This window comes from Arachis ipaensis, chromosome B1 (genome assembly GCF_059453495.1).
Source record: "Arachis ipaensis isolate K30076 ecotype BB chromosome B1, ASM5945349v1, whole genome shotgun sequence".
Lineage (NCBI taxonomy): Eukaryota > Viridiplantae > Streptophyta > Magnoliopsida > Fabales > Fabaceae > Arachis > Arachis ipaensis.
Window position 1 is genome coordinate 145,821,737 of NC_142436.1, and position 22,794 is coordinate 145,844,530.

At 34.0% G+C, this 22,794-nt stretch overlaps 4 protein-coding genes across 5 annotated transcripts; 1 reads left to right on the forward strand and 3 right to left on the reverse strand.

Annotated features, from left to right (window-relative positions):
• The first annotated feature begins 1,228 nt into the window (after positions 1-1,228).
• On the forward strand, positions 1,229-5,730 carry LOC107638998 (uncharacterized). 2 transcript variants are annotated; one of them, XM_016342405.3, is made up of 6 exons: positions 1,229-1,479; positions 2,108-2,251; positions 2,361-2,419; positions 2,510-4,342; positions 4,703-4,850; positions 4,965-5,730. In XM_016342405.3, the coding sequence occupies exons 2-6, from the start codon at positions 2,131-2,133 to the stop codon at positions 5,624-5,626; spliced, it is 2,823 nt and encodes a 940-aa protein (XP_016197891.1). In that variant the 5' UTR covers positions 1,229-1,479; positions 2,108-2,130; the 3' UTR covers positions 5,627-5,730. The 2 variants fall into 2 exon arrangements, with proteins under 2 accessions (XP_016197891.1, XP_088358204.1); XM_088502078.1 differs by lacking the exon at positions 1,229-1,479 and adding an exon at positions 1,674-1,782.
• A 1,354-nt stretch (positions 5,731-7,084) lies between these two features.
• Positions 7,085-8,921, reverse strand: LOC107614682 (transcription factor MYB111). Its single transcript, XM_016316828.3, has 2 exons — positions 8,592-8,921; positions 7,085-7,964 (listed from the first exon to the last, which is right to left on the reverse strand). The coding sequence occupies exons 1-2, from the start codon at positions 8,852-8,854 to the stop codon at positions 7,331-7,333; spliced, it is 897 nt and encodes a 298-aa protein (XP_016172314.1). The 5' UTR covers positions 8,855-8,921; the 3' UTR covers positions 7,085-7,330.
• A 3,126-nt stretch (positions 8,922-12,047) lies between these two features.
• AMSH3 (associated molecule with the SH3 domain of STAM 3) lies at positions 12,048-17,522 on the reverse strand. Its single transcript, XM_016342424.3, has 14 exons — positions 17,150-17,522; positions 16,797-16,861; positions 16,612-16,687; positions 16,280-16,480; positions 16,071-16,162; positions 15,328-15,433; positions 15,190-15,236; positions 14,676-15,000; positions 14,432-14,521; positions 14,273-14,335; positions 13,693-13,767; positions 13,293-13,355; positions 12,653-12,705; positions 12,048-12,491 (listed from the first exon to the last, which is right to left on the reverse strand). The coding sequence occupies exons 1-14, from the start codon at positions 17,246-17,248 to the stop codon at positions 12,311-12,313; spliced, it is 1,536 nt and encodes a 511-aa protein (XP_016197910.3). The 5' UTR covers positions 17,249-17,522; the 3' UTR covers positions 12,048-12,310.
• A 427-nt stretch (positions 17,523-17,949) lies between these two features.
• TBL4 (TRICHOME BIREFRINGENCE-LIKE 4) lies at positions 17,950-19,611 on the reverse strand. Its single transcript, XM_016316838.3, has 4 exons — positions 19,112-19,611; positions 18,825-19,017; positions 18,526-18,716; positions 17,950-18,433 (listed from the first exon to the last, which is right to left on the reverse strand). Exons 1-4 carry the CDS (start codon positions 19,609-19,611, stop codon positions 17,950-17,952), a joined length of 1,368 nt encoding a protein of 455 aa, XP_016172324.2.
• Positions 19,612-22,794: the final 3,183 nt, after the last annotated feature.

Genomic DNA, 22,794 nt, shown 5'->3' on the forward strand with positions numbered 1-22,794 from the left:
ATTTAAGTATTATTTATAAGTGATTAGTTTATATTTTTAGAATGTTCATTTGATATATTTTGATTTTGTTTATTTAGTTATTAAATTGGACTATATGTCTAATTATAAGAGATTAATGGCCGTTGGGTAATGGGTTATTCGGGTAGCATTTTTTTGTTTATTTTTAGATGTGAGTTATTTGCTGTTTGGAGAGAATTTATTCTAGCTTAAAAGTGTGACATTAAATATATTGTCTGTAAAATTGACTGTTTGAATATCTTGCATCTTTTGTATTATAATGTCCATAGTGGCATGTCTGATATTTCTGATCTAGTTGCTAAGATTAAAGAGTTCTTGACTAGACGATGGGTCGTCCATTTTGAATGGGTTGGTTGTGAAGCAAACAAAGTTGCAGATTAGTTAGCGCGTTACGGAGGTCTAGTCAATCAGAGTCATGTCATTTGAAATTCTCTTGATAAAGATCTTGAGCAAATTATTTACTTGGACTCAGTTTAGTTAATTTGCTTTGTTTTCTTATTTTGTTTAGACACTAAATAAATTAGACTTTATGTTTGTCAGTTTAACATTTTTTTTATTTTAACTTAATAAGAGGTTATAAATGTTTCTTAAATTATTATAGTTGGATATAAAGTAATTTAAAAGTTTAAAAAAATTCTTTTTGGTCAATGTGATAGTATAATGCGTTTACACAATAGTACAATCATATCAATTTGTTAGAATGATTATTAACATAATCAACGTAAAAAATACTTATTTTTACTAATATATTATTCCGTAATTAGATGCAGTGGAATATATTTTATTTTGTGGGTGAACCGTGTAAGATTATTTTAATGGAAACCCGAACATAAAGGGCCCAAAGTGTATAACCAATGAAACATAATGGCCCAAAGCAACCCAAGTTATTCTTTCCGGGAAAAAAATAATGGGATGACGTGGCAGTCAACGATAGGCGCGTCAATCAACGAAACACATTGTGGTGCAATCTGGTCTCGTTGGACCACTTTGCCTTGTTTGGCAATTTGAATTTTGAAATGTAATCCCTCTCCACAACCAACCATACAATACAATAGAGACGTTATGAAACTCCTTTCATTCTCTCAATTTAATTAATTATGCCTATGTCAATGCCAATGCCAAATTGCCCTTACATTATTTTTCTTCTCCTAATTCCTACAACAAAACAAAACAAATAATTTATTTATTTATTTATTTTTCAAAAATTATTGTACTTGTACCCTTCCCCAACGTTAAACTACACCTTCTCTGTCTCCCTCTTATTTCGATTTGCTTCCCTTCACAATTCACAATCACATTCACACACTCCCTTCTTCACCTCAAAAATCAATTCATTCATTTTTCTCATGAATGAACTAATTAATTAGTTTTTCCTTTTCACCTTCGAAATCTCTTTGCTGTGGTGGTGGTGGACGCTGCTTCAGGAACCAATGCTTTGCTGATTCATCTCTTGCCTTATTTGTAAGCTCTTGCATCAATGCCACTTTAAAGTTTGATTCTTTCCTTTAATGGGACCTTACTCCTTACACTTTATTTTAGCTCAAATTTAGGTTAGGTTCTTCAGATTTTCCTATTTGATCAGCTGAATTAAGTAACCAATGTGTATCTATATTGATTAGTTGCTTAGTGATAACTTATCATCAGTTCATAAATCAGAAGCACCAGGATTCAGGATCAATGTGAGAATTTTGTTTCTGGTGTTGTGTCAGTTAATCCAAGCCAAGAGGTTGGAGGTTTAGAGAAAAGCAGATTTTGATCTATAAGGTGAATTTGCCTTGACCTTAGTTCGGTCCAATTGTATCCTTATTTAGAGATGCACTGAATAATCTTATGGAAAAGTTGTCGACTGTGTTTTATATGCAATAATGCTGCAATGCAATGTTTTGGTTTAGGTTGCATTAGCTCCTAAATCATAATAAATAGTTATGTTCCTTTGTTTTCTGCTATGAATTAGGATTCAAATTCAAAATTCAAACATGCTTTCTTTGTGCTGCTTTAGATGGATTGTAGATTATTATTCTTCTTGCCTGATCAATGATGTTCAATTGTTCATCTTTGTTGATGTTTGTTTCGCTAATATGTCCTGAAGGTCAATTGGATTTGGCTTTGAAAATGGGAGTTGAAAAAGAGGGGACAAAAAGTGAAGGTGGGTATGTTGGTGGTCTTTTCCGGTTATTCGACTGGACCTCGAAATCACGGAAGAAGTTATTTGCAACCAAGTCAGATTTGCCAGGTACTTGTCTGTTTATATTGAATACGAATACAAATGAGTGTTTATGTCTCTTGTCAATTGTTGTCTAATTCACTTTTATCTTGGTATCCTTTTCTTTTATCATCTGCAGGATCTTTGAAACAGAGAAGAAAAATTGATGGCAACTTGTCAATGATGCAGCCCTATCTGGTGGGGGTATCACTATCACTATCACTTGTTTTCTCAGAAATTGTATTTTGTTATGGAAGAAATTGATAGTTGTTTGCTTGATTCTTCCAGGCTGATGAAGATGAAATTGGAGTAGGAGCAAGTATTAGAAGTAGTGATCACAGTTATGCTTCATCTGTTACAGATGACGACATGTGCGGAACAAGGGCACCTAGTGTGGTTGCTAGGCTTATGGGATTGGATTCCTTGCCCTCTTCCAGTTTTCATGATCCATATTCTTCCCCATATTTTGATAGCCGATCTCTTCAAGATGTGCAGTACTGGAGGACTAATCTCAATCATCAGCATGGCCATCAGAACCTGTATTCCGGGAAGTTGGTTGAAAAGGTTGAGGGCTCTTCTAGAAACTTCATTGAGCCAAAGCCTCAGAACAACCTTAGCAGACCAATTGAGAAGTTTCAAAGTGAAGTAATGCCTCCCAAAGCGGCTAAAACAATTCCTGTCACACACCATAAACTTTTGTCCCCTATTAAGAGTCCTGGCTTTATTCCAACAAATAATGCTGCTTATATAATGGAGGCTGCTGCAAGAATTATTGAACCTAGCCCCCAAGCTACTACAAAGGCTAGAGCACACCTTGCATCATCATCATCAGTATCATTGAGAGTAAGAGATCTTAAAGAAAAAGCAGAGGCTTCACAGAAAGGTCCTCTAGTTGGGTCAACTTCAATGCCCCCTAGAATTAGAGATCTCAAAGAAAAAGGGGAAGTTTCTCATAGAACTAGCAGGATTTCTGAACCTTCTCAGAGGTCAGTTGAATCTAATTCTGTCAAGTATCTAAAGAGACAATCTTTGAACAAAAGCTGGAATGGGTCCGTGGATGCTCCCACCCGATCTTCTACCGAAGCAAAAGAAGATTCGTCTGTGAAGAATGCAGGGAAGTCTATTTCCCTTGCCATCCAAGCAAAAGTGAATGTTCAAAGAAGGGAAGGCTTGAACTCAAGTGGTGGAAGAAGTTTGGTGGATCAGAAAGAAGATTCTGATGCTAAAACTCACCAGCCTCTCAGGGCAAATGTTCAAAAAGGTTTGCATAAGAAGCCCTCTAGTCAGAACGCTTCTGGTGTTCTCAAGCAGAATAATCTGAAACAAAACCATTCAATTGAGAAAGATAAACAACCATCAAAGCAAATAGTTTCAAATTCACACCGTAGAAAATCTCTGATGGGGGACTCCGGGTGTCATAGAAGCTCTAGTAGTAAAACACCTGCAAAATCTAAAGTTGGTTCCAAAAAATCGGCCACACAGCTGACAGATAGTGAAAAGGAAGTTTTGTATACCCACACAAACAATTTCCCAAGAAAGAAGAGGTCCACAGATAGGGACTGGAATGATAGGGTTGTTGATAATTTGTTTATTGATAAAACTCAGAGGCCTGTTCAGTCTAGTCTAGTAAGTAATAAGCGCCATAGTGATGATGAAGTAAAAAAGAAAGACATGGATGTAGTTTCCTTCACCTTCACCACGCCGTTGGCGAGAAACAATTCCAGTTTTGAGACATCTGGAAAATCTGGCATGAAAACTGGTGTACTTCCCTTTGATCATCACATCAAAAGAGTGCTGCTTGACACAGACAATGCAAGGTCTCCCATTGGATACAATGTGATTGGTGGTGATGCATTAGGCATTCTTTTGGAACAGAAGTTGAGGGAATTGACAAATGGACTTGAGTACTCTTGTGATGACTCTTCTAAAGTGAGGCCATCTTCTAGTACAGGACCACAATCAAAAGATGTGGTGACCACGCCCGATTCAGTTAACTTCGTTCCACAGTTGCAACTGAAGAGGGACCAGGACCTGCTCTTAGCTGATAAGTTATGCGGAAGCCTTGATTCTGCAGTTTCCTTCACAGGTCTTCCTGAATTATCATCCAAACATAGACTATGGGTATGTTACAATATTAACTCTTGTTGGCTTGTTTTGTTTCCCCTTTCAAGCATGCATGAAGAATATCAGCAGCATAGTTATGTTTCTAAGCATAGTATTGATTACCTCCGATTTCCCAAAAAGAGAAAGGCTAATACAGGGGTAGTAACGTCTTGCTATGTTGCTTTGCTGTATAGAGTTGTGTTACTTGTTTAAACCAAATCTGTGTGAATGTCATTTGTTAATGTGAAAATGAAACTGGGTAGTTGACATTACAAATGATTACCCTACCGTTGAAATTAGGAAGTACGATTGCAATTCTGCATATATTCCCTGTTATGCTTTCAATATTGAATGGTAACTAACTTAAAATATCAACAGGGTGATAAGATGGAAGAGTGCAAGAGCAATCTTGTAGAACCACAGTCATTCAATTGTCGATTGCCAAGTCCAATCTCTGTTCTTGAGCCTTCATTTTCAGCAGAAACCTTTGAATCTTCATTCAGCACCGATGCTACTAGCACAGAAGGTAACAGCAGCACTATCTATGTTCATCATGCCTAAAAATAGCCAACATATTCCCTCTTTCATAATCTGTTATTTTGCGATTCCAGAGTGCTAATCTTGACTCTATCTATTTCAGGTAGCAAGTTGAGCTTATCTGCTCAAGCACAGGAAGTTCATGGTTTGAATTTCTCAGGGAAGTTCTATTCTGCAGAAGCTGATACAGAGTTGTGTGATTCAGCTTGTTCAACATCAACCAGGACCATGATGGTAAATAAGGAGCACACAAGCACAAGTGCATTATCAACCACATGGGAGTTGGATTATGTAAAAGAGATATTATGCAATGTTGAACAAATGTACATGGACTTCGCTTCCGGCCGTGCTCACAAAATTGTGAACCCTCATCTATTCAACCAGTTGGAAAGCCAGAGAGAAGCAGGGTATGAGAGTGATGGTGGAGAATGTAGGATAAGGAGGAAAGTGATATTTGATTGTGTGAGTGAATATTTGGACTTAAGATGCAGGCGTTCTGTTAATGGTGGATATGAAATGTGGGCCAAAGGGACTGAAATGGTGAGAAGAAATGAATGGTTGGCAAAGGAAGTGTACAAGGAAATTTCAAGCTGGAGAGGGATGGGAGATTCCATGGTGGATGAGCTTGTGGACAAGGATATGAGCCAACAATATGGAAGATGGCTAGATTTTGAACTTGATGCATTTGAACTTGGTGCAGAGGTTGAGGATCAGATACTGAATTCCTTGCTTGATGATGTTGTTGCTGATATCTTGCAATTATAACCCCTGATCTTTTTAGTGGCCATCAAATTATTGTTTTTATTATCTGAAATTCTGAGTTATTATTGGTTCATTCATGGAAATAGCAAGTTCTTCATTTTGTTCAATCTTGCTTGTCTAAAACAATCTTGGTTTCGTTCATGTCACACCACATCATAGCATGGTACAAAAGTTTATTATGGTGAAGTTGAACATTTATTATGTCTTATTAAAACTTGCGGCTTAATAGGTACCTATTTCATCTTTTTGGCTAGTTATTAAAAGATAGTAATAACATTTAAATCATTCTATTTTAAATTAAAGATTGAACCTGTTTTAAAAGTTTGTGTGTAAAGTAGTACTATCACAGGGATATTATGAGCAATAAATATTATGACCAAATGAAAATTAAAGTGGTTCAACTACTTTATATAGGATTATAGGAATATAGATTATGATAATTAATTAATCACAAAGGGAGGGATAGATAAAGAATTTGGGTATGAGACTAAAATGCTACTTGAATTCTTTTCCGTTTTATTGTTTGGTGACTCTTGGATATAACATCAACTAAACTAATAAACTGTAACCGTTTTTGTTTTTGTTGCATTTACACAATTCCAGTTCTTAAATAAATAAAAAGGGATAAAATTAAATTCCAATTCCCTTATACTATTCAGACTTAGACATTGGTCATAGGTCGCTCTCATAAAAACCGAATTCGAGTGCCCATTAAGATTATTGTTATCTAATATCTATGTACATTAATTTATAGGGAATTAATATGGGACTATCATGATTCATGAAGCTGAGGCAGCTTTCATGTACACACAAATTTTTATACGCTCCTTAGCTTTGGTACATTTAATATAGATGTTCTCTACGAAGTCGAAAATGAACTGCTAATTTTTTTTTATATGGATCAAATATGTGTAGTATTTTATTATTAGAAATTTTTTTTTATATGAAGTTATTTTTTTTTAAATTGATATTAATTAAATCGGATTGTCTGATTTATTTGAGTAAGGAAGACAAATTACTCAAATGACATAGTCTCCTCATACTCAATTAAGAGGTTACGGGTTCGAGTCTCATATCTTTGGTAAAAAAAAAAAAAAAAAGACAAATTACAAATCGAAGAGTTCAATTTTAATTTTTTTATTTTGAAAATAAAAACTAGAGTGTCCGATTTCAATGTTAAAGAATTTTTAATTTTCAAAAACACAAATTGAATCTTCTAATTCGTGATCTTTTGTTAAAAAAATTAAACAATATAAAAAAAATGAAGATCTCAAACTCACGATCTTTAAGTGAGTATAGAGAGATTATCTCATTTGAGTTATAACTCGTCAATAATCTCTCTACTCTCACATAGAAGTTTAGGTTCAAGTCTCACTCTTAATTTTAGAAAAAAAAAAAAAAACGCCTGAAATTGCCTAAAAGAAACTAAAACTTTATTATTTTCGAACACAAAATAGTGTATTCCCAAAATCATAAAGAGGACAAAATTTAGACAATTTCCAGCACAAAATAAAAGACAATAGAAAACACCCCTTAATTATGTCTCATATTATAACAGCTTTCTAAACAAGAAACCTTAACATCATTTGTGGAACATATATAACACACTAATACATGCATGCATACATAATACACCTTTATTGACTTCTTGACGACAAAATGATTACATGAATGACCATGAAAGTAATGTTTAGGTAAATACAATTTTTACCTACCCCATAAGGTAGTAGGGATCTGATCTTGTTCAAAAAGGTCCCATTGATTATTATTATAGGATTGAACACTGCCACTTGCCAAATGGATATCATGATGATGATGATGATGCCAATCATACACAGAACTCACAGAAGAAGAAGAACAAGAAGAAGAACTTGGAGGTGTAGTAGCACTAGTAGTGTTCCAATCACTAACACTCTTGTTCTCCTCTTCATCATTTTCATTATTATTATCACCATAGTTTACAAGCATACCACCCTCAAACATGTAACTAAGTTTCATAATTTCATCATCTAACCATTCATATGCTCCCAACTCCTCATCATTAAAAGCTTCATGATCATCATGATCACCATTATTCTTTTGAATGCTTTGTTGTACTTGTTGAAGCATTATCACCTCTTTTGTGTCCCTTAATTCTAAGTTCTTATTAGGTGCAGTAGATCGAGTAGGTGCTCTTCTCTTGGAAGCTTTTAATGCAGCAATGTCAATGGTGGGAGGGAAGGAGGAATAATCATTCAAAGATTTCATGAAGCAATAAATTTTCCTCCTGAGATGAGAGTTCCAATAGTTCTTTATCTCATTGTCTGTTCTTCCTGGTAAATGCCCTGCTATCACTGACCACCTACAATTATTACATACCAAACAAAACATCATCAAAATAGAATTAACTATTTCCCACTCAGATACAAGAAACCACTTTGGTAAATTATGATTTGTTCATTTCTTTACAACTATAAACACATGCTAATTTGCATACCCTCCTGCATTAACATTAGCTTATGGTGGTTGGTTATTAACTTATTATTAGAACTTACAACTGAGAAAATTTTAACTTTGGAAAAATTATCATTTTATTATCAGTTTTGATTAATTTAATGTTTCATATTAGTCTTAGCTAGGAATATAATTGATGCTTCTTTTCCACCATATCAGATTCCTTCTATATGTGTAGTGCTAGCTTCTATGGATTCACTCAAAGCTAGCTAATTAAGCATATCACTATTATATTCGTGTATCATCAGACTAAACTGTTACAATAAACTGTTATGATAGTAATTTTTCATGCATGTTTTGAACAGCAATGATAATATAAAATAATTAAGGAAAGGGAATAGAAAACTAGTAGAAGTAGTATTGTAATTAAAGGGCGAAAATTCACAAACATTTATCTTTAGGTATTAAATAACAATTTAATTAAACATATCAACTTTTGATTAGAGAGAGGCAGCATATATATATATATATATACCTATTACCAAGAACAGCATGCAACTTGACAATGATCTCTTCCTCTTGGGGAGTGATGTTGCCTCTCTTGACATCTGATCTGAGGTAGTTTATCCATCTGAGTCTGCAACTCTTACCACACCTTAAGAGTCCAGCATTCTTGGGCAACGACCTCCATGAACCCTCCCCATGTTCTTCTATGTATTGAGTCAATATCCTATCTTCTTCAGCTGTCCATCTTCCTCTCTTCAACCCCACTTTCTCACAGCATGGAGCTCTTCCCATCGTTGATGATTATATGCTAACAACACCTACCAATAGAGTGATGATAGTAGTTGCTTCATGCAAATGCAATGGAACTATATATATATATATATATGCATAGTGTGAGCTACTAGCTACAATGTTGACGTTTCTACTTTGGTAAGTAGGTAAGTAAGTTACATAATAACTCAGAAGGATGAATAATATAATGCAAGTGCTACAGTAGTACAGTGTCTTAGGTTGAATTTGTCAGAGAGATGCATAACAAATGATGATAGAGTTTGTTCCAAGCAATGTAGTAAGTAAGTAAGTAAGTAAGTAGTGTAAGAGTTAACCAACTTGGGTTGGTCGAGTGGTCAGCTCACTTGTCCGCTTAAGCAAGTGTCGGAGGTTCGAATCCTGCCTTGTGCATGCAGCAATCCATTGGCCAGCGACAGACCCTTAGATGGAGCTCAGATCCGCGACGGATTAGTCCTTGACCTGTCGGATTGGGGGATATCGTGGTCAACTAAAAAAAAAAGTAGTGTAACGGTTTTCATTTTCATGAGAGGATTGGGTTACTAAACTACTTACTACTACTATAGCCACTTTGCCACCACAAGATCAACTTATAAAAACCGTATTTGTTACGGTTATATATTTATTATTACCCCCTAGAGGCCCTCCTCCTTGTCAGAGTAATAAATGGGGTTTCAATATTCAATTCATTCCATGCAGTTATGCACATACATATATCAAACCTACTATATATGTTTATAACTTAAATACTATACAGTATACACACACATACATACACCTTCTTTGTCTGCTTATTTATATACATGTCCAACTTTTCTGGTTTCTCTCAAGTACATTAATATTTGTTATGATCAATACAATTTACAATTTAGAACGAAATAATATAGTGTTCATTTTGAACTTAATTAAAATGCAAGCTATCACTAGTTAAATTAAGAATGTTATTGTATGTACAATGTACTAGTTAATAAATAAAGGTTAGAACTTAGAAGATGCTTGCATGTGTGATTATTCATACACAGATACTACGTATGTGTTTGAAATCACTTATCATGATACCATGTCTTAGTCCAAATTTTATTGGTTAGTCAGGCATGAATATAGTAATATTGATGAAAACTAAGGTGCAGTTAATTTCATGTGAAGTTGATAATTGAGAGTTAGATAAAAATTTAGTCAAATCAATCAAATCATTTAACTGCTCTCAGCTATCAATTTCACGTGAAGTCGACTGCACTTGAATTTTCACCATAAATGTTTAAACATGACATTGTTGTGTTGAATAATGATGATAGAAAATGCTTTATTTTTTTTTTTAACTAGAAAATGATCGCAGTTACATGCTATATTGAATTCTTGTCGAGTCTTTACACTCTAGGTAATAGTTAGCATCAAACGATTGTTTTTCCCTCTAAGATTTTATTGTTCGTTCCTTGTAAGATTCGCTGCAGAGGAATAGATACATTCTTCTGACATATTTGTCGGAAATAATTAACTACTGAAATGAAGTACCTATAGACAAAGCTGGAAAAAAAAAATGAAAATAGGACCCTTCCTTCAATAGGTCCACTTCTTTTAAACTTCCATTCTGATTTATAGTTTACGTTCATAATTTATAGTTATGAATTGATGTTATTAGATCACAAGATAAATTAATTTCTACCTAATATGGTATTTAAAATAAAATAGGATTTGTAGTAAAAGTTATGAATTTACTTCACTCATACTAATCTAATATTTTTCATGAGTACGTATTTTAGATTGAAGGCAGTGCGAAATGTTTAAAGTGAACAAGTTTCTTGGTGAATGTGTCAACATCAATAACATTTTGTTCGTGGCAACTACATTTAATGATATATATGGTGAGGGATATGGTTGTGATATTGCCCTTTTGATTCTCTAAAGAATTTCGGTGTGTATGTTTATCCTTCAGAGTTCAGAGACTCTAGTCAACATTGAGTAACACAAGCGTATACAACTAAGTTAGAAAGGATTTAACATTAATATACTCAAATAGCATAAGAGTTGGATAAAAGAATTAAATGCGTAGAATACGGATGCAACCGTGTGACATGTATTCGGTATTCCATTCCAAATCCAGCAGTGAGTAGTAGTGAGTAGTGACCCTACAACCACTCTGTCGTAGTAATTGCTGTGCCATGAGTTATTTATTTATTTTTATATTAGGTAACACAACAACACAAGTGGAGGAGGAGACAACCGACCACTTGCTATTTACTATTTAGTTGTGGAGTCGTTGCAAGTCGTTCTTTGAATTTTCATCCCTTGCATTGGGTCAGTTTATTTTGTGACAGGTGAAAACGTTTCAGCAAAAAGACAAATGCTGATCTAGTAAGTGGAACAAAATGCAGTGAGCCTAAGCGACCGTAAAATAATTTGTGCTTGGGGTATGTGGTCTTCAGTTTTAATCCACATGCAAGTAGTTGTTTGATGATTAATGATGAGTCAATTCTTCGAGGTGGTTAACAAAATCTTAGCCTTTCTTCTCCTTAGCTGAAAAAGAAATTGTGGGGCACAATTCGTATGAACGCTCTATTTATACTATAAATAGTAAAATGAATGGTTTCTAGTAGTGTCTAGATTCTAAATTTGGGGGAAGTTCATCTGGACCATTAGATATATTAGGGTGCCTTTGTTTCTAAGAACAGGACAGGACAAGACACTGATAGAGAGACACAAAATTTTGTGTTCTTGTATTCTGTTTGGTGATAAACTAAAACAAATTATGAAAATCCAATTTATTTTCATTTTTTTTCATTCAAAAAATTTGAAATGAAAAATATAATAATAAAAAATATAATTATAAAAAATTAACAAAAATAATGAAAGAAAAAATAAAAAATAAATTGTATCTCTTGTTAGTGTCTCCGTGTCCTTCCTGTCAGAATTGACACAAAATATACTAATTCAGTGTCTCTGAACATATTGTCTCTGCCTATATCTCCTCTGCCAAACACAATTTTGTGTCTCTGTATCCCTGTCTCAGTGTCCTGTCTCTATAAACAATCGCAGCCTTATTTCTCTTAAATTTATAAGCATTGATGAGTAATCACCACCTCTTAGGAGTGGGCCCAATCCCATTTGAATATTAGTTGTAGCGAAATTCATGAATCATGATAAACATATCTATCTTGTTAATACACTTCGGTGTTGCCAGTAGCCATGGGGGCATATATCAATAACTAAGCACAGATGAAAATGTTATATTAACAATAACAAATCCATGTTACACTTCTCACTTCTTCACCTGTGTAATACAAAATCACTATCTTCTAACTCGTATAATACAAAATCATGGGGTTGGGAATGGTAAATTTGGTATTCTCTATCTCATAGTTCATAGATACAAAAGAATCTACTAATAATAATACCCATGCAACTTTCAACATGGCGTGCGTGTGTCACTATACTTGTGATCTGTGAAGAGACACTAACTTATCATCTCTCTCTCAGGTCAACAACATCAAACTTCAAATTAGCATTCATATAGACATGAGAACAGTGCTCGTAGATTGGACTTCCATCCGAGGGCTCCTCATGGGGATGAAATCCTCGTTGTTGGCAGTTACGAATTACAGACACACCCCCTGGATCGGATAGATGAAATATGCCATGTGGACTGCAGTGCAACAGTAAATGTTTGATGCTTCAATTAGTGCAAAACGTTAAATAGGACAGTAACATTATTTATCTTAGTTAGTAGTTCAAGGTGGTTATTGTAGATGTTTCCTGGTTTAATTTATGACGAAAATGACATAGATGCAAGAAAAAATAATGTACCTTGTTGTATCTGTAGGGGCCATGACAATTGCAATTGCCTCCGGTAACATTATCTATAAAGAAAAAAAAATATACCGCCATTCAGGTAGGTAAATTTAAAACCTTACATGCCTTTGCTGACTGTACGTTGCAAGTTGTGGTTTTGTTGGAAAAAGAAAAAAGAACAGAAGAGCAGCTTATACTCCATATTTCCACAAATATTGCACTCCAAATTGTTAGCCTTGTGCACAGCATACGTAATTAAACTTTAAAATTTTCATACAAGTTATAATAAAAAGTGAAATGATAGTTGGTATGAAAATACACCCTGACCTTATCATGTTCGCTGATACCAAATACATATTTTTTTTCAATTTTTATTATATTGGGTTTATTTTTAAGTGCCTAGTCCGATTCATGCATCTTCATAATCAATGAATTCACACAACATACCAGTTCTCTATTAATATTCATGATATTTGCTCTTTTATCTTCTTTATCTGAAGTATTACAAACCACAACTAAGAATCTATTATCTAGCATTATTGCAACTATTTCTTTTACTCTTTCATAGCCTGAACAGGAGGGATGTACAGATTGCTCCAGCAAAATCTACAATGTGAATAGTCACAGAATTCGAATAATAATAATGCCATATTACCTGGTATGAGTAATGGGTGTGCAGGTCCACGGATGACATGAAACAAGTTTGTGATGGGTGTGTCTGAAATCAAATATAGAAATAAGATAAACTGGACATTTAAAGCTAGTACAATAAGAGTATGTTCAGGAGAAGGGAGCGCAGGGAAGAGTTTGAAGAGTAATTATGAGTTCATTTTACTCTTCAAATATATCCCTTCTTTCTCTTTCCCTGCAAAACCTCAACTCACAAACACGCCAAAGGATCACTAAAGAAGGATGCAAATAAGTTCTGCTAGCTATCAAAAGGGTTTCTATCTTCAGTTGTATCTAACTATCTATTATTGGGGAAAACATTGATGGTTCAACCCACCATCAGAGCTAAGAATGAATAAGTGACAGTCAAGGATAATGGAGCTTACATGTATCCAGCCTAAAGGAAACAGTGATAAGCTGTCCTGAACTTCAAATATTTCTTCTTCATTCAATGTTGAACACTGAACAAGAAATTAAATTAGACATACATTGCGCAACTGAAAATAATTAAAATTACAACAAACAGTTAAAAAAAATCATTAATGAATCATGAGAGAATTACAATCTTGAGTCTCCTAATTCTAAGGAATACTGTATTTAGCTCTATTCATATATGTTTTGCATTATTCCATTGAGAATCATTTTAACTCGCAACGATAATCCCAAGAGAATTGGCTTAAGAACCAGTTTCCTTTAAAAGTAATTGAGAAAATCCAATCATATGGTTTACAGTTCCAACAGAGGTTTAGTAGCACTTTCACAACAAATGTAGATAAATAATCTCAGATAACAATAAGAACAAATTATGCAACACTCATAAACTCCATGCATCACAACCTCAGATCAGTAGAAGTCTCACTTTGTCTGACAGGATAAACTTGGAAATAGAAAAAATGAAGAAACAGTCTATATAATCATTTGAAACAAAAAACTGAACCGCAAGAGTAAACATGACCATTATCTTACCGAGTCTGAAGTTGACTCCTGCTTTGGGATAATAAGTGTAGTGATATGGAAAACCCTGTTTTTCTGTAAACATGAAATTACAAGCACAAAAATATATTAAAATTAGCAACCAAAATATTTCTAGAACCCAGAAGTAAACAAAATTATGACTTCTTTTACCAGGGACCCTGCAAGAACACCACATGTCTCTAAGTTTTTCTGTGTGTTTTTGGAAGCCAGTCTCAAAAAATCTTCCATCATTTTCACAGGCTGCAACACAAAGTAAAGTGAACTTATAATAATTTATTACCAGGTTTAAGAACCAAACAAACCACACGTAAGAACAAGTCACAATGAATGATCAAGAGAGTCCATGATGTGCTTTGAACAATTCCATTTAAAACGTAAAATAAATCAGGCTTACAATATGTAGGTGTTGGTATGTACTCGGACCAGGTCCAGAATCCTGAGAAGATTTAGCTGGTCCAGGCCTTGGATCTGCAACTTTTGAAGGAGGAATGGGGGAAGACTCAGGATACACCTGAGCAAGAACAGGAGGTGGCAAAGGTTGTTTGAGCAACTGGAAGGAGTCCTCCCTTGATTCAGTTACAACAGGAGAACAGGACTCAACAGCGGGATGCGACCATCTTCCATCATCCAATGAGAGAACCGAGTTCATTGTGGATGCAGCTGGTCCTTGATCCAATTCTTTAATTGCCACAATATCATATTGCCCAGCCTGATTCAAGCTGTCAGCATGAGCGGCAAGAAAAGTGTAAGGCTGTTATATCCCAGGGAAACAAAACTGAACAAACAACTATGACAATATTGACCTTCAGTGTTCAGCATTTGCTTATAATCAGATTCCTTTAAAGTGAAAAATCAAATGTTAATTTCTTTTTTAAAAAAACCAAACTATAATAATGAACGAGCCAAACCTTGAATCTTTGACGTGTGTCAGATCAGTACTGCTTGGATATTGAACCTGCATAAAGACATATATCAATATATCAAAATTATAGATTTTAGATACTTGATGTTGCTAGAACATTGCAAAGTCAAACTGGAGTTTTTACCTTAATTTCTGCACTAGGTCCAAGCCATTGGCCCCGAAGACCACTTGGCCCTAAGAATGAGTGTCTAGACAAAGTCTCCTTCTTTGGAGGAGGTACACTAAGGGATCTGCAGAACTCAAAAAACATTTATTGTATTTCCTCTTTCAACACAGAAGCATTTAAAACAGAAAATGAAAATATCTGGAATGTATGGGACAGAGCTTCCTCAAGTCCCAATTCCCAAGGATAATATGAAACATACATGATGCTTAAAAAGCAAAAGGTGCTTTGCACTAAAGGTCTGCTGAATACAGGATAAGGGACTGCAACAGCATGTAACCACCCAGGACATTGGACAGAAAGATTACAATTTGAAGAGTGAGCTATAAGAAGAAACTCTGCTATAATAATAATAATAATAATACACTCTTATTTGCTTTCCTATAAATTACTGTTAATTTTCCTTTTGAGGTAATCAGGGTAAACATAGACAGGAAGTACTTCCATCTGCTAGATCTGCCACATGTAATCACTAACATATCCAAGTGCACAAAAGAAATTTCAATTGCAGACACAAAAGGAGCAAAAATCAATGAGCATGGGTCATCCAATTTTATAACCTGACCAGCAAAGTAATGGTCTCCAGAATGGCCAGAACACCAAAGCGACCCATAACAACATGTAGCTCATAAAAACAGTCATCATGTAATTGTAACTATAGAAGGACCAAAAGAATAGAATATAATTAGATAGAGAACTCTTACAGTTTCTGAAACTGCTTGTCAATGGGGATGGAATTTGAAAATGAGACATTATTGTTATATTTCCATGAAGAGTGTGAACCCAATCCAGCAGACTGCAGGGTGAAATTAATAACAGTAAAAGATCATAACTATGTGCAAGCACATCAGAGCAAAAAAATTTCAACCCGCACAGAAGAATCATAAAAATTACTCTATCATCTACTACCCACCTGTCGAAAATCCATGGGGGAGTTAGAGCTTTTATTGACAGGAGGCCATTCCAAGGACGAATTTGCTGAACTCGGCAAAGCCATATTAAAGCTGTTTTCTCCAGGCAATGGAGCTTCAAGATGTGAATTATTCAATTTGTTCACAAGGAGTTTAAATTCAGGCCGCAATGCTTCAAGCTCATCTATTACAGCTAGTAATCTCTGTTATTGAAAAATGACATGCAAGACACAACATTACTAAATACTAAATACCAAATACATAAATTACTAAATTAAAACAAACACCTATCTAGTATCTACCCATTACAAAAGTAGCAAAGAAATTTCCGAACCTTCTTATATGCTGCTCTTTCATTATGAAGTGAAGCTTGATAATCTCGATGGTATGGTATAGTCTCAGAAACCAAACTACAAAGGGCAAAAATAAAGTTTACTAAGCAGAAAAAGGAGAAGGTCATGCCCAAGAAAACTGCAAGCTTATCAGTTGGCAACAAAGGAAATCCACATAACATGTTACCTTGAAAATCTGAGAAGTATGATATACAAGTCAACTATATTGTTCTCCTGCCGGTAGATACTTGCCTGATGACAAAAACAGAATGCATAATTGATAGTTCCTATATTCAGAAACCTATTATTCGAACATTTCTTAATGATCCTAAATATCATGTACTTGGCAAAGGCATAAGCAGAAGGTGGATCAGAGGGTGGGGGAAGCAAGTGTGAATTAGCTATTTGTATAGAAGCGCTCCTAAATGAGTTGCTAGAAAGAGAAAGATCCTATTTCTGTGGTTGGAGAAGATTCCAGAATAGATATGGTGGAAAAGCCCTAACAGAATGGATCAGAATCTGGATTAGGGAATAGAGTACCTGCTTGAGGAGGTTATCGGCGATACGATAGTAATAACGAAGGGGAATGCGATTGTCAACTTCGACTCTGCGAGCGATAGAATCCAAGTCGATCCTCATCTTCAATGGAACCAAATTGTCAGTGACAAACAGTTCCTTCTTCCAACTGAATTGATCAGCCTCTTTCTTTCTCTTTCCGTGAGTGAATTGAGAAGTTGGCACGGTTTTTGTCGTGTTGCAAGTTGCAGAAAAGAAGAAGAAGAAGAAGAAGAAGAAGAAGATTGAAAGTGCGTGCGTGTGAACCAAGTCGTTAAAACTCGTCGTTTCGAACAAAAGGTGCAGCTACGCTTTTTTTTTTTATGTTCAATTCATGTCAACATTGTGAGCTAAGGTTGGATTATTCAATAAAATAAATCAATTAAATTAATTTGAGAAAATAAATAATTAAGCCAATGGTTTTTCTGAAAATAGAAACTTAGTAATTAATCATTTATAATTTTAAAATGTAATCCCTTTTAATTATTTAAAAAATAATAAAATTAGCATAAAATAATCTAAAATTACTTTATTTTATATTCTTTAATTTATGTTGGTATAATTGATTAATATTAAAAATAAATAAGTATATAATTTTAAATGCTACATGCATAAGTTTATGTATATTAAGTTAAATTATCTTCCTAAGACTGCAAAAACAATGTGTGCGATAGAAACTCACCACATGACATGGTAATATATATGAATATGTTCAAGTCTAAGACACTAATTTATCACCAAAAATTGTAAATTTACAAAAAAAAACATGCAACCCCAAGATAAAACTAAAAATGAGTGTTGTTATGTGCTATGAGAAGAGTGGCATAAAGAAGTTCATTCCAGGAGTCTGGAATTCCAGGGAGGCACCAATGGCTGCAATCCTGAACCGTTGTTCTTAGCCTCCCTTTATTGTTATTATTGACAGAGGGATGGCCATCTTTTCTGTAATCAGTCATCTTTGTAATGTTGAGGTAAAACACTGGTGTCTTCATCTCTGATATCACACTTTCAAGTATCCTCATTGTCCATGGATATTCTCCAAGGTACCTCTCGTTTGTTATTGGTTCCTTCTCTCCATCACATTTTCCTCCAGAGTTCCATTGCCCTCCTTTGTAGTGAGAAGCTGAGAATCCTGTGAAGAACACCCTTGTGCGCCTCCTGTCCACTCTCGAATCCACCCAAGCCGCCCATGTCTTCAGTGCTTTCCTTAATGCTTCCGAAACTTGTAGTCTGTCATACACATGATTCCCTTCTTGAAAGTAATTTATGCTGAAACAAGAGCGAATAATTATGAATGTTAATGAATTATATATATATGAGTAGAATTATATATAAATTATTCTCCTAACTTAATTAATTACCCGTTTCTGGTTTTGTAGTGATTCCACCAGTGGCCTGTGTTGAAAATGATGATATCAGCATTATTGTATTGAGACTTAGAAGCTTGGATCATGTCAAGCCTCAGAGTCTCTCTTTGACCCGTATTTCGTAACACTTTCCATTCTTGAACTAGAAATGGGGATTTCACAAACTCTATCGAACATGCATAGTCCTATTATTATTATCATCATATCACAATAACATACATTAATTAAACATCAAAGCATACAATAGTACAATACAATTCTATATCCTACTGAGATTGTTATGTATAACTTACTCTGAAATTGAGAGAGAAAAAACCTTGAGTCCTGAATTCACGGCGTCCCGAAACTTCATAGATTCTGGTCTTATCTTTGAGAGAAGCTCTCAGAGAACACGCGAGGGATTGCCACATGTTCCTGTTCAAGGAGTCTCCTACAAACACCACCCTCTTACCTCTTAGCATCCGCAACATTTTCAACCCATCAAACCTATATAATAAGAACAAGGTTAAGAAGCTAAACTATATATTCTTTTGATTTCTTAAGCTACAAGTTACTAATAGAAACAGAGTAGTTAATTAACCTTGGAATGTGGCAACCGTGTGGCTTCCATCGATACTTAAGATAATCAAAATCTGAACGTCCATTCTTGAAGCAGTTGAAAGCGTCATCAAGATAAGGACATGAAGCATGTTGGTAGAGTGGTTCAGCATGTTCATCACGAACCCAAGTGCCATCAAAGATGTCGCAGGAAGCGAGGTCTCTGATAGCTTGTGAATCACTGTTGGTGGTGGAGTTGGCGTGAGTTCTCTCTGCGGCGGTGACGGAAGACAAGGTGCTTCTGCTGCGTGGTTTGGAAAGCATGTGGGAGTTGGAGAAAGGAGAAGATGGAGGGAATAATGGGGTGGCGGCAGGGTAGGGAGTGGGAGAGTTGCTGGTGTAAGATGCAGAGAGGAGGAAGAGGGAGAGAAGGAAGAAAGGAACCGTAAGAATGTGATGAGTTCTTGGACGTTGTTGAAGGTTTCTTGAAAATTCAGATGATGCGAACCATGGCTTCTTGAAGCACGCCATGCCAATATTCATTCACTGATTTCCACACTTTCACTTTCTTTATTTTTCTCTGTAAAAATATTTATATATTTTAGTTTTAACTTTAACCTATGCATTGAAGAGCTTGAAAACAGTTATTATTTGCTCTAGTCTTTTTACTTATAAATACTTATTATGTAGTTATACTTTTGTGCACTTTTGTCTACCTTTTAATCTGAACAATATATAATTCAAAAAAGGTTATTTGTTTATTAAACTTGATTTATAAATTTTTAGATGAATAATTTATAACTATTGATTACATTTTGGTCTTTTTAAGTCATTTATGTTTGTTTAATTTTAAAAAAGTAACTGTAGCTAAGACTAGGTATTTACTAATTAAAATAAGAGTATAGTATTGTTTTTGTTTTCAATGTTTGGGATAAGTCCCAAAATTCTTCCTAACGTTTAAATCGTCCTATTTAAGTTTTTAACGTTTTAAAATTGACTCAATGTTATTTTGCCGTTAGAGATCTCTTAATGAAATTGACGGCGAAACAAAATTGAGACGATTTTAAAACGTTAGAAATTTAAATAGGATGAAAATGTTTGAGATAAAAACGATACATAGAAATAAATTTTAATTTTATCCTTCACTAATATCAATCTTTTACGGTACATAGTTATTCAACTATTTTTTAATTACATCTAAGTAAATTACACTTAATTACGTTACTTTGATTCTAAATAATTTTTTTTTATAATTTTACTTTTAAAGATTTTTACTTATTATGAAATGTTTGTCGAATGACTAGAATCATATTATTTTATTGTATATGTATCATTTTTTCCCTACAAGATTATATATTAGTCATTCTACAAATATTTTATGATGAGTAAAAATTTTTAAGAATAAAATTATAAAAAATAAATTTATTTAGAATAAAAATAGTATGATTAAGTGTAATTTACCTAGATGTGATTAAAAAAAATAATTGAATATATGTACCGTAAAAAGTTGATATTATTGAAGGATAAAATTAAAATTTATTTCTATGTATCGTTTTTGTCCCCAACGTTTTCATCCTATTTAAGTCCCTAATATTTCAAAATTGTCTCAATTTTGTTCTGTCGTCAATTCTGTTACAGATTCCTAACAGCAGGACAACATTGAGTCAATTTTGAAATGTTAGGAACTTAAATAAGACGATTTAAACGTTAGGGGTAACTTTAAAACTTACCCCAAACGTTGGGGCAAAAACGATACTTTACTCTTAAAACAAATTTCTACAACCAAGTGATTTACTTAACAAAATTCAATCAAATCATTTACATACACGTGCTCACATTTTTTATGTTTTAAATTTACGCACACGTTCTTTCTCATCTTAATGTTTCAAATTTCTGCGCACACATTCTTTTTCATCCCTTCTTCTTCTTCACCCCCGACACGCATTTTCTTCTTTTATTTCTTTTTCGTTATTTTTTCTTTCGTTATTATCGTCACCACCACTACCATCTCCTCCTCTTCTTCTTTCTTTTTTTATTGAAATTTCTTCTCCTCCTTTCTTTATCGTCATCGTCACTACCACCACCTCTATCTCCTTCTCCTCTTTCTTTTCTTATTTGAATTTTTCGATCTCCTCTTTCCTTTTTCTCCTCCTCCTACTCGACTGCTCCTCCTCCATCATCATTATATCATCATCGTCGTCGTCTTCTTCTTATATATATAACAAAAAAAAGAAAGAAATAAGAAAAAAATACAACATTAAAGAAGATATTTTTGTACTTTTGTAACAAAATTTTAGTGTAAAAACTAAGAAAATTTATGTGTTATTATAGAAATTTCAGTGTATTTACATTCTGATAAGTTCTGCATAATTCAAAACTCTTCCTCTTCTTTCTCCTCATCTTTTATTACTTCTTCTTCTTCTTCTTTTTTTATCATCGTCATTATCTTTTTTTTTCTTATTCATCTTTTTCTTCTTATTTTACCTTCTCAAGTTTTTTCTTATTTTATTCTCTTAACAAGAATAAAAAAAAATCAAACAAAGAAGAAGAAAAAACATATAATACTACAAAATTATTAGCAAGATGATAAACCTACATTCATCAACTAAAAGAAAGAAAAAAATAAAAAAAAGAAATAACAAGGAAAAAATACAGCATTAAGAAAAATATTATTGTGTATTTATAGCAAAATTTCTGTGTAAAAACTTGTAATACCCTAATTACCCTAAGCCTTACCTTATGTCGTAAAGCAAAGGATAATTAAATGTCATGACAGTTCTAAGGCTTATACGATAATATACATATATAGAAAAGAATAATAGTACGAGAAGCCCGATGAAGGATTACAACTCAAAAACCGAGATACAAAAGCATGAAACGTTCACTCGATAACTAAAAGCGTAAAGGATACGATACCGGTACAAGATAACAAAGTATATGTAGATATATAAGCATAATAGTCATAGAGTACTAGCCGTAACCCGCGGATTTTAGACCGACTAGTTATATATAGACATAACAAAGTTTTATAAAGGTACAACCATAAACAACCTGTCTTTCAAGTTTAGCCTCTAAGGCAACAAAGTAATAAAAATACAAAAGATAGAGTGAACTACAACAAAATAATCAAAATGCAAAAGGTGATAAAAGATCCTCCCCTCTGTCACCATCACGCAACTCACCTGATGAGTTTGGAAAACTCTAATTTGATTTATTGATGAACAAACATGATTAAAATAATTAATTACAAAATTATTAATTTGATTTTCATCTAACATATGTTAATTAATAATTTTGTGTGTGCAGATTTGTTATTGGGCCGAAAAATGAGTTTCTGGCTTAAGCCCAAAAACCAGCCTTGTTGCATAATTATATACTAAGTGGCTGAAATTTTATATTGTTGGGCCAAGCTTAATGTTGCTTACAACCAAGCCCATGGTTAATTTTTGATGAGAGCCTCTTATACTTGATCCGAAACAATTTTCATCAAGAAAGCAAATGTTATTAATTGGGCCAGATTTAATATTTGATGCAACTAAGCCCAATTATATGCAATGCTAATTCCTCATGCATTACCCGAAAACAATAAAGAGGGAACCCAAATTGTTTTCAACAGATCTAAAATTCAAACATGTGTTGGATTTCAAATTACACTCAACTATCATTTATTACATGGGAACTATGAGAGAGAAATTGACAAAGTGATTTGATTGCTAGCACCAAGGC